The sequence below is a fragment of the Myotis davidii genome, unplaced genomic scaffold (assembly GCF_000327345.1).
Source record: "Myotis davidii unplaced genomic scaffold, ASM32734v1 scaffold71, whole genome shotgun sequence".
Classification (NCBI taxonomy): Eukaryota; Metazoa; Chordata; class Mammalia; order Chiroptera; family Vespertilionidae; genus Myotis; species Myotis davidii.
Window position 1 is genome coordinate 3415443 of NW_006283588.1, and position 12700 is coordinate 3428142.

General features: G+C 37.8%; 1 protein-coding gene across 1 annotated transcript in view; it reads left to right on the forward strand.

Moving 5' to 3' along the window:
* The window catches only part of MICU3 (mitochondrial calcium uptake family member 3), a 71947-nt gene that overhangs the window by 30164 nt on the left and 29083 nt on the right, over positions 1-12700 (forward strand). The window contains exons 5-8 of the mRNA XM_006753800.2: positions 953-1031; positions 3598-3645; positions 6129-6211; positions 8680-8751. Coding sequence (XP_006753863.1) covers positions 953-1031; positions 3598-3645; positions 6129-6211; positions 8680-8751 — 282 coding nt within the window. The remainder of the gene's footprint in view (positions 1-952; positions 1032-3597; positions 3646-6128; positions 6212-8679; positions 8752-12700) is intronic.

Consider the following 12700-nt stretch of genomic DNA (forward strand, 5'->3'; position numbering starts at 1 on the left):
GAGAGTCTGCATCTCTAACAACCCCCCGGTAATGCTTGGGCTATTGGACTTTGAGGAGCAAGAATCAGACCTAGAAATAGAAGTGGTTTACAGTGTTTTCTTCAGTGTGTTATTTGGCAGACTAATTTTTAAATTTCAAATTATTTCAAGTTATCTCTACAAATCCTTTAATAATTTTTCTTCACATTTAACCAAACTATATTTTCACTTAGTTGTTTTCAACACAGTATATAAATACATTTAAAATTGTTTTAGTATATAAAGAGTGATTCAAATGTTTAAATTTTCCAAAATAGTTTTCCCCCCACCAGCTGTGATAGTTTGATTTTTAAAAAACAAACAAACAAAAAATTGAAGTCTGTGTTCTTTAATGACTAAGGTAAAATTAGAAAAAAATTGAAAGTGTACATAATAATTTAATGTCCTTGCCCCTAACTTCATCTAATGTCATAATTCTTTGAGTCACTATTAAAATATTCTTCATTCCTTCCTGATATAAACCTTTGTCCATTTACTTCTACCACAAAGACCCCTAAATACAAGAGGCCTATAGAGAACAGTATGTGAAGCCAGGGGATCACCTCTGACCTTAATTAGGAAGTCCACCTTTTTCAATGGCTTCCATAAAAATGTACTTTTCTAACTGGCTCCACAACTTACTGTTTTATCTTAATTTGATTACCATATATACATTATTAAATTTATTTGCAATTTTTGGTAGCTCTAATTGAGCTACCAATTGTAGCATCTTTATCATTTATTTTATATTTAAACTCTGGGCAAATGTTGGCTTTTGTGGTTGAATGAACTATGGGTAGAGAATATAGATAAATGTAGCCATGTCTCAGATCTTCTAAGTGAAGAATTCTTTTTACATAAGCATTTAGATATTTTTTATCTTGTTTAGAATTAATTTACCTGTTAATCAGCATTATGATACCTTATGTCATAGGAATTAAATCAAATGCTCTCAGAAACACCACCAGTTTGGAAAGGATCATCAAAGCTATTTCGAAACCTTAAAGAAAGAGGTAAGTTAACTTTAGTATTTATATATTTGAATATTGACACAATATTGACACTTATACTGTATATATACAGATTTTTCTCATACTTCAAGTAATTTTACAGCTATGTGTACATTGAGAAAACACTGAAGAGAAAAACACAGAAATATAATAATGGTTATTTCTGGGTAGTGGGATTAAGGGTGGTTTTAATTTTACTTTTTATATATATTACTAGAGGCCTGGTGCACAAAAATTTGTGCACTGGCAGGGGGGTGGCGGGGGGTTTGTCCCTCAGCCTGACCTATGCCCTCTCACAGTCTGGGACCCCTCGGGAGATAACAACCTCCTGGCTTAGGCCTGCTCCCCGGTTGGCAGATGGCAGGCCCGATCCCGGGGTTGGGTTGGGTGGCGGATGGCGCTGCCCCGCCCTGCCCGCCTGCAGTATGCAAATTTAATGGCCATTTTTGTTGGGCTAATTTGCATACTCTTCTGATTGGCTCATGGGTATCGTGAAGGTACGGTCAATTAGCATCTTTGTCTTTTATTAGTGCAGATTATATTTTCTAAATTTTTACAACAAAATGAACTTTCACAGGTTTAAAAAAACATTTTTAACCATATTGAAAAGTGTAGGTTATATTTACCTATAGAAAACATTTTTCAAAAATACTGATTTTTAAATGTCTGTTACTTCCAGGGAATAATAGATTTTCTTAAGTTTAATCAATATGAAAAAAATTATTGAATCTATGGTTGGCCACTCAGCTTGAACATGTTTCTTTTAAAAACAACACTTCCCACAAAATTCACTTATTTCAACTTACACTGTTACCCATATCTGTGTATCTAACTTAACTCACTAATTCGTACATACAGTCAAATTATATAGTTTTTATTACAATTTTTGTAATGTAATTTTTGTACATATTTGTGCAAAAACTAATAAAATCTTTAAGATTAACTTAGTCTTAAAAAAGAATGTTTTTTTGAAATATTCTCAACAATGAAAGTATATGATATAAAAATATTAAAGAAATGACATAAAATTACCTTTTTCATCAGTTTTAACCAATATTGGTTGGAAAATGTATTTACTCTAGTATGAAGACAAATAGTTTAAAGGAGTAGTTATAATCCATATATTTTGTCTAATAGAATTAGAAATTCATATTGCTTCCACCTGGTTCTCATGGAATCTGAAAGGAGGAATACTGTACCTTTTATTTTAGGCCTTTCATAAGGTAGGATTTTTACCTCTTCGCAAAATCTGGCCCAAGGTATCTTTAAAGCTCTTAGAAATTTTTTCCTGGAAGTTGTCTTAAAGATTGCTGTTCAGATCTTAGGGTGGGATGATAAGGTCAGGAAATGTATTCCACTAGATCAATTTGAACAACAGTCAGTAAGATGGGACTGTGGAGACAGCCCATTTCCTGATCCCATTTCCTTTTCCCCCTCCTGCATTTATTCTTTCTTTTTCACTTTTTGTTTTTTTGAAGGATCCCTATGGAATCTAGGTATTGTATCTTTATATACATTGACCATTCCAGAATCTTTCTCCCATAGCATTCATGGCAATCAACCAGAACTATGTCTATAGGTCACAATATTCTAGTATAAACAAAAGGGGAATGCTTTCAGGGCCTCCTGGCTCAGTCCCTTCATGTCTTCTGACAAACTGCCTGACAGTGACTCCTCTTCTCTTTGTTCTATGACAAAGAGGGTAGCTTCAGAGAACACCAGGTGAAATGGAGGTTTAAAGTTCACAGTCTGAGTGTGTAAGGATTTTTTATACTCTTTAACCAAACATCAGGACTATCTGATAGCTGATTAAGTGTTACTGGCTTATTCCCGACTTTTTCTCAGGATCTACTTAGAAAGTAAATTAATGCATTAATTCTAGTTTGGGGTATTATAGTCTAAAAGAAAGAATTTGAGTAACAGGATGTATATTTTTATTTACCCCACACTAACTCCTTTTAAAGTTTGTGATTCTGGGATTACAGAGAACTCATGCTTCAGTATACAGAAAGTAGAAGCCATTTAATTAAAATATAAACTTCTTAGATTACATTTAATAGAAACATTAAGTTTACAAATGATAATTTATGTCAGCAAAAGGATAACTATAGAGTTTTGTTTTTTGAATGTAGTACAAAAATCAATATTCTAAGCAAGAATTGTTTTATAAACTGCAATTAAGAATTAAGCACTTTACAATGTTAACCATTTCCAACCTTTTTATTTTATGTTTGATTCATACACTGAAAACTAGCCATAAGTTTAAAAGTTGCAGCATAAGTAAACATTATAATAATTATTTTTATTGCCAATATATCTGGAAGCATTATGGTCATTTTATATGGGTTTCTTTAGAGACATGAAACAATGAAAATAAAATTAATTTTGCTGCTTTTTTGGGCTGTGATTTAATAATAATAGTTTAGTCTCATTTAAAACAATGTTTAGCATCTTTAAAACTGTAAGTTCTTTATTAATATTACTTATTGCTATATAAGAATATTTTACTTGATAAATATGAAGAAAACAATATTTTTATAGAGCATAACTAGTACTGTTTTTCTTCTAGGTGTGATTTCTTACACAGAATATCTTTTTCTCTTGTGTATTTTAACAAGTAAGTGTACCTCATTAAATTTATTTCTGGATGCAATTTTTTAAAATTAGAATTTGTAGAAAATAAATCTTCCTTTGATTCTCTTAGATTCTCTTAAAATACTTTAAGTATGTCTGTGCTGTTTTGCAAAATTCATGTCAAAATAGCCACGGAAAATGCTAAGAATGGTATATCAAGGGTCAAAATCATAAATATTATTATGGCTTATAATATATTAGTAAAATGTTCATAAATTGTAAACTAATATCCTATATCAATCCCTGTGTTTTAGTCTACATGGGAGCCTAAAGGTAGGACATGTAATGATTTGTAAATTTCCTGCTACACTTACTTGAATCACATTTTCTACAAGACTAGTGTGAAAGAATGTCTATCAGAATGTATATCATACATCCTGAAACAGCTTCATTTTTTTCTTCCTCTTATGTGCAGCAATTCTTATGAAATATATGAAGGGTCTACTAAGGTTTTCAGTTAAATTTCATTACATTTAATGGTGGAACTATACTCCAGCCACCTGACCTTTCTATTCCTTTATTCTCATCTCAGGAATTTGTACTTTCTGCTCCCTCTACCCTCAGTGCTTTTCTTCAAGATCCTCATGATAATAAACATTATTTAGGTTTCCTTTGGAATGTGAAGACTTGGAGAATTCTTACGTGACCATCCTTTCTAAAATTCCTTGTATTTCTAAAATAGCTCCCTCTCTCATCTCTTCCTTTTTATCCCTTTACAGTTTTATTTTCTTCATAGCACTTAAATTATTTGAAAGTACTTGTTTATTGGTTTACATATTCTTGTCTGTCTTGCCACACTTGAATGCAAGGTCCATGATGGTAAAGATTTATCTTTTTGTCCATTTCTGTATTAAGAACAGTGTTCAACACGTGGTAGCCTTTTAAATCATAGTTGGTGAATGAATGAAGACAGGCATGAATGAAAGAATATTGGTGGTGGAATTTCCCATTGTGGGGATTTGTGGAGATATATGGAAACAAGAACTCTCATGATTTAAGTTCAGTCAATAATGAATGCTACCATGCAAATTACAGGAGGGGTGCCAAAGAGTATTTCAAAGACTTATTAAAAAGTTATCTTGTTATCTAGAATATATTCTGCAGATGCAAAATTTGAAGTTAATATGTACCTAAACCAGTAGAGAAAAACTAAAACAGAACTAGTTAAGAAAGCCATGTCTTGAGATGGGACAAGATATGGTTTAAGGGTGTTGGAAAAAACACATATGGTGGGTTTTGCTTACAATGGGAAGATAAAGACCTTTGGGTGCTGTAAATCTTTTGCAATTAAGGACCCCTCTTAGAAACTTTTAGGAGTTTGAATTTTAAATTATGGATATTGTTTAGGTTAGAACCAAGAAAAATGTGAAAAGAGGTCTAGCAGGAGGTAGGTTAGATCACCTATTACCTATCTATAGTTTTCTTCTCTTTACTTTTTATTACTTTAACTTTATTTTCCCTTCCAAATAATGCTTGTAAGGATTTCCTTTTTACATATATTCTTATGATCTTTTTAAAGCTTAAAACTTGGTTATCAGAGATGGTGTAGCTTTTTATTTCTTTCTCAAGTGGATAATAATGAAAGTGTAAGTTTAGATTCCTAAAATACATGCAAGAAATGAAGTTGCATAAAAGATGGCTTCCGTTTCCTTTATTTTCAGAGATAGCTATTACCAGTTAAGAAAGTAGGTCTCTGTACTTCTCCTTTGCTAGATTCAAAATTTCACAACAGCTAGTGGCAAGTGTAGCTATGGGAGGTCCCTTTTTAAACTTTTTGCCAGTCATTTCAAAAGAGTAGGTCAAATGTTTTGAAAAATGCAAGTACGCTGAGCTCTTTTAACGACACGTTCAAGTTTTCTTGTGTCCACGTTTTCTTGTTTATGCTTTAGAAGTGAAAAGAGAAAAAGGATTGAACCTCATTGTAGGGTTCATAAAATTAAAGCAGTTCATAGTGTGCTAAAACCTGTCTTTTTCAGAAAATTAATTATTCTTTGTATTTTGGGGACAATTGAGAATTAATTATGTAAGCCTCTTATTTTATATTTCTGTTTTTGAAGTTTAAACTCTAAAAGTTTCAACCCAAATATGCAATCGCTCATGCTTGACTTTTATTTTCATAGGTCATTTCCATTATAATTTCCTCCAGAATTTGGATTACTTTATTGTGTCATATTTATTTTTGGAAGGAAGATAGTGACATTTTACTATCAGTGCCATGCAGCCAGTATCACACAATATTTTTAAAGTATATTATCAATTCTGTTACTAAATATGCTAATATATGAAGCAGAAATATGTGTATTTCTATACAGCTTTTATTATATTTAATAGCAACATGTTGCTTTAATTTATTGCTTAAAGAAGTTATTTCTGTACTGAATATAAGTAACTGTTTACAACTAATATGGACTATGTACTTTAAAGTCATTTCCCATTTCAGAAATACTCCTCTGTCTTTTCTGGCAGAGCCTCATGCAGGGTTTAGAATAGCTTTCAACATGTTCGACACTGATGGCAACGAGATGGTGGACAGAAAGGAGTTTTTGGTGGTATGTATATTATTTGCTGAATTTTTATCAATGATTAAATATTAATTCCTTATATTTTTATGTTTTGCATTATTTGAAATAACATCATAGAAGCAAGAGTTAAAATTTTATGCTTTCATGTATATTCTCATATTCTTTGAGTAATTTTTACATTGTAAAAATAAATTATATTCCATGTATAAAGATGGTTACAGTTGTTTACACATTTTCTGGAAGTTTGAAATAAACATTTTCTTTTGAAGGGATGCCCAGAGAGTGCTCATACCCCAACTTATCGGCCACCCAGTCACAGTTCTGCCGGAGGAACTTCCTTCTCATTATAGGATTTACAATCATTGTTCTTCCTGTTCTCTTTCACTCACTTCTGCCTTGCATTCCAGTCTTGTCCCCATTTTCCTGTTCTGTTCTCCTGTCTTTGACCAAAGGCTGATCTAAAGAGGAAGAAGAAAGATTGCTTTTTAGATATTTGTCCTTTGATCTTTCTCACCTGACTGGTCCTGTGTTGTTGCTGGTCTAGCAACATCATTTCATCACCCCATGCTGCTTCCGAAATTTTTAAATTTCTTTTTACCCATGTGTTTCTGCTCTACTTCTGTGGCAAAATAGCTTGTTACATTTTTTTTCTCCTAAATAGAGATTAACATTAATTTATTCCTTACATTAACAAGGTTTACTCTTAGCTTTTATGTTCAAGTCTATATTCACCTATATTCTCCTAATAAAAAATGACATATACATATATATATATATATATAGCCATTTTATTTTCGATTTTTCCTTTGTAACAAGCCATTAAAAATTCCTCAGGAAACCTCTGTACTATTTTTTCGGAGGCTGAACATGGAAGAGAAACTATGAAATCGTTTTTTTCCATGGTAGGAAAGACAAGAGATAAAAATCCTCATCAAAAGCTAATTAGTAACCATTCGAAAGGAAGCAAGCAGAATAATTGTTGCTATCTATCAAAACGCTTAATCTAATGCCCGTGTAGTCCTCGCTCCTGAGTACAGTCCCTGAGCCACGCCTTTGGAGCTGGAGCCATGCAAGATCCCTCATTTTCAGGATGGTAGGGCAATGAGAGTTTTCAATATCATCGCAAACACAGAGCTATGTTCTTAACATCCTCAAATGGACAGATTTCGTTTTAAATATAATTTTGTTATGATAGTGTACAACTGTATTTTAGGATTTTCCTAATGGGCCTAGTAATCTAAATAACTATCATTAGGCTTTCTGTGGCAACACTGCCAGGTTCCACCCAACTGACTTACAGATTGACTTTTAGAACTCAGTCCATTGGAAGTTGCCTATGTAGGTGTCTTTTGGAATACTATCCATTTGTGGAGATGGGAGATAAAAACATTTATCTAGAACTTCTGTTTCCACTCTAGACTCATTAAAGCTGCCCTCTCTTTAAAGCTGTGGTTTCCTCTTTGCAGTGGCGGTACTGCTTCCTCATGTATGATGTTTGTTTGCAAACAGCAAGAGTTCTGAAAGCAGAAGGTGGAGTTTGGCTGTTATTTATAGAGGCTTAAAGTCCGATTCCCGTGCCTATTTACAAAGTGATTATTAACCTTTGCTAAAAGAAACCCAAAAAACAACAACAACACTTTTCACTAAGAAAAAGTGTGAAAATGAATTTATTTGTTAATAAATTATATTTTGTACTGTGTTTTTATTTCATATTTTGGAAGGTAATACATTTTATTTGACTTTCAACTACTGCCATACAAAACAAAATGGAGAGTTAAGATAGCTGTGTACATTACAGAGACAAGAACAATAACCTCACCAGAAAACTTGGGCTTCCATTTATAAAGTAGGATTTTAGAGAAGAAATAATATTTATAGTAATAGCTAACACTTAGAGTTACTGTGTGACAGGCAATGTGCTAAGTAATTACTTAATAATATTTACTCTGCACACCATTCATATAAGACCTGTCAATTATACCTCCATAAAGCCAGAGGGAAAAAATTTCCCATAAGGTACGGCATTATCTCTATTCCTGATGTGGAAAACAAGCCTTAAATAACGAGAGTAACTTTCAAGAATTATACTTGCAGAGCCCATGCTCCCATCACAATGCTCAGTTACCTGAAAAAACCTTAGAGGTCATCTAGTCCATCTTCATTTAACATATGAGCAAATTGGAGCCCTGCAAGGGTTGAGTGGCTTGTCCACCACCTTAGAATTGGTGTGTGACAGAAGGTGGGCCCAAAACCAGAGACCCTGTGTTCTACTCCATTGTTCTTTATACCCCAGTGGGCTTCCTCTCTTTTTATGTTTGTGCCATAAATTCCATGTCTTTGTGCCTTAGAGATAAAATAAAACTACAATTTTGTACATTTTACTAACTGTGGGTTGCTTGTACCAAAGGTTGTATTTTCTTTGGTATCAGCAACCCGCCGATAAGTAGGTGGGTACCCAGAAACTCTTGTTTGATATTGATTGGTTTTCTTTTCAGCTTCAAGAGATATTCAGGAAAAAAAATGAAAAGAGAGAAACTAAAGGAGATGAAGAAAAGCGTGCAATGCTGGTAAGAATAATTTATAGTAGTTTCAGGGGGGTTTCTAGATAATTACTTATGTTGAAAACAATAAAGTCTATAACTTTGGGGCTGTTCCTTTCTTGAAAACTTTTTAAAGTTCTTATATAGAAAAATTGCTGCAGTATTATATGTATTGATACCAACATTTATATCAAATATTGTTATTACATTTCTGTAGCCATAATTACATTCATTAAATAATTTTATTCATATTGTGGTATTCCATGAGATTCATTAACAGGTTAATATAAATCATTATGCATATACAATTTAAAGGAGAATTGCAAAGATTTCATTACCCATATAGAATTTAATGGTACTATAACAATATGAATGTTGAAGTAAAAACAAGGAAATAATATGTTATTTTGCATTCTTAGAAGTATATATTATAGATTTTTCTTCTGGGATGATGTTTTCATCTTACTCCAAAGGTAGAGTTAAGCAACATTTCACTCCATTTTCCTACCAGTTTTCTTTTGCTTGCCCTAAGTATTTCAACCTGACAACATCCCAGGTCCACATAATAAAAAATAACAGGTACTGTGTCCTTGTTACCAGGCACCATACTAGATGCTTTGCCTGCATTTCTCATTTAATCTACCCAGCAATTCTCTTATAGATGTACTTATAGATGTAGAAATTGATTGTTGAAATGGTTAAATATCTTGTCCAAAATTATATAGCTACTAGAGGCCCGGTGCACAAAAATTTGTGCACTTGGGGGGGCGGAGGCGGGGGGGGTCCCCTCAGCCCGGCCTGTGCCCTCTCGCAGTCTGAGACCACTCAAGGGATGACCACCTGCTGGCTTAGGCCCGATCCCCAGGGGATTGGCAATCAGACATCCCTCTGGCAGCCCGGCAGCCCTCGGGGGATGTCCACTTGCCAGCGGGGAGCAGGCCTAAACTGCAATCGGACATCCTTAGCACTGCTGAGGAGGCCGGAGAGGCTCCCACCACCACCGCTGTACTGACAGCCATCAGCCTGGCCTGTGGCTGAGCAGAGCAACTCCCATGTGAGAGCGCCCTGACCACCAGCGGAAGGGTGTCCTGGATCAGGGTGGGGGTCCCGCTTGGGTGCCTGGCCAGCCTGGATGAGGGGAAGGGGATGATTTGCATCTGGTCATACCCCCTTCCGGGTGGGGGTCCCTACTGGGGTGCCTGGCCAGCCTGGATGATGGGATGATGGCTGTTTGCAGCTGGTCACACCCCCTTCAGGTTGGGGGTCCCCACTGGGGTGCCTGGCTGGTCTGGGTGAGGGGCTGAGGGCTGTTTTCAGGCTGATGGGCAACTGAAGCACCCAGCCTCTCTTTTTTTCTTTTTCTTTTTTTATTCTGGGATTTATTTACCTTTTATAGCTGTCACTGGAGCTGAGAGCCGGCTCCGACTCTGAGGCCGTTGCCGGCTGAAAGCAGGTATCTGGGTTTGTTTAGATTCTATAATTGAAATTCTGTTGCCATCACTGGCCGCTCTAAGCTCTGAGGCTGCGCTGGCTGAAAACAGGTTTCTGGGGTTTGTTTAGGTTCTATAATTGCAACATTGTTGCATCCGGAGCTCAGAGCCCGGCAGCGGCAGGCAGGGAACCTTGGCTTCCTCCATCACTGGAGCAAGCAAGCCTCCTGTTTGCTTCAGCTGCCTGGCTGCCGGCCGCCATCTTGGCTGGCAGTTAATTTGCATATCTCGCTGAGTAGCCAATGGGAAGGGTAACGAAGTTATGGTTAAGTACCATGTTTCTCTATTATTAGATAGGATTAAATGACAATTCCAAGATTTGAACCCATGGCTGACCAGCTCCAAAATCTAAACTTTTACCCACTGTAGCATATTTCTTCATCTAGTACTTAGATAGCAGACACATAGTGAATTTTGTTGGCATGTAAATGGCAATTGTTTCATTTGCAAATTAGTGATTTGCATTGGTCTACGAGGAATTCAAATAATTAACATACATCATTTAATTAGTGCTCCTGAAATCTCATTTACCTAATTTAGCTATCAGGATATTTCTTAAAACAGCCTTAGCATTCTATGATAATACAGTGGGGCCTTGACTTACGAGTGTCCTGACTAACGAGTTTTTTGAGATACCAGCTGTCTCTCGGCTGATTTTTTGCATTGAGTTGATAGAGTAATTTGAGTTAACAAGCTCTTTAATGAGCTCCTTAACGAGCTCGGTCTCGGAATGAATTAAACTCGTAAGTCAAGGCCCCACTGTATAGCTCTCTACAAATGTTTAATTAGTGGTAACTTATCCTATCTAATAAAAGAGAAACATGGTAATTGACCATACCTTTGCTACGCTTCCCATTGGCTAATCAGGGCGATATGCAAATTAACTGCCAAGAAAGATGGCGGTTAACCGCTAACAAAGATGGCGGTTAATTTGCATACATAGGCGCAATGCTGGGAAGCGAAAGGGAAGGATGGAAGAATGATGATTGGAAACCCAGGCAGCAGGCAAGAGTCGGGTGTCAGGGCAAAGGTGGCCCTGGGGGCCATCTTTTCCCTGCCCCCCGGCACCCACCCAAACACGGGCCCACTCCCCTGTGCGATCTGCAGGCTGTCCGGGGCTGGGGCCAAGGCAAGGGGTGCAGATTGCTTTGCTCTCCTACCAGAGACAGGGGTCCCACTCCCGTGTGTGATCCGGGGCGAGTGGGGGCTGGGGCCAAGGCAAGGGGTGCAGATTGCTTTGCCCGCCTACCAGAAACAGGGGGCCCACTCCTGTGTTCGACCTGGGGGTGGGCGGGGATCGGCGGAGGCCGGCATTGCTTGCCTTAGCAGGAGCCCTGTCCACCGGCTGGCCCGGAAGCCATCCAGCCCAGGGCCAGGAAGGCAGGAGGCAACCCTGGAGCGCTGGAGCCACCCGGCTCTCCCAGCTGTCCGCGCTTCATGAATCCCAATTTTCCGAGCAGGCAACGGCTGCAGGACCCAGAGCGGGAGACAGGGGAGTGGGCCAAGCGCGGCTCTGGCTCAGGCTTGATGGAGGGCACGGAGCCCGCGGAGGAGATCTCCCCAGGGGGCAGCGGGAAGATCTGCTGCCGGGAGATCTCCTCTGCCCTGGTGCCCTCTGTCCAGCCCAAGCCCCACTCATTTTATTTAAGAAGTGTTTATTAATTACATACAAGTAAGATTTCAAGGAAGTTACACTTTAAAAAATATGCAAGACAATTTTGTCAAACACATCACTCTGGGGAATTTATAACATTTCATTCTCACAGAAAGTGATATGTTTTGATATTGATTTGTACTATTTGCTAAAATTTGTTAAATTCTAGAGAAATCACAGCATCTTAAATCATAAACACTGTTGCTTGCATCTATCCTATACAGAAAACAAAGGAACAAGAGTTAAATATTTCATACATTCCTACAAACTTAATTCTCTAAAGTTTTAGTGATATTTATAAGAAGCACTAGAAGCCCATTGCAGGAGGATTCCTGCAGGAATAGGGTTGAGAGAGAGAGAGAGAGAGAGAGAGAGAGAGAGGCGGAATTTAGCACCCTGCATCCCTCCCTGATCAACCACTATAATTCAGGCCAGCAAGGGCTGCCTTCAGGCCGCAGCTCCAGGTCCCTCATCCCCACCCCAGGCCCGAGAGCACAGTGCTGGGCAGAGGCACCCAGTGGTTCGGGAATGCAGCGCAGTGAGGGGCCTGCAGGAGGTGGGGAAGGGGGGTTGGGTTTACACCACCAAGTTCCCCACTTCTGCCCTGGCCCACATCCCTCCTCCTTCCCCTCAGAGGCCCAGCTCCTGCCTACAAGCTTGCTGGGCAGGCCCAACTGCACCGGAGAGTGAACTATGGCAATCAGGATGGCCACTTCCTGGGATAGGATGGCCAGACCACGGGGATTCATGAGGGCGATGAGGCCCATGGGGCATGCACAGCCCTCTGGCGGCGGGGGTGGCCGGCCAAGCCGAGTCTGGCTACAGTGGGGAC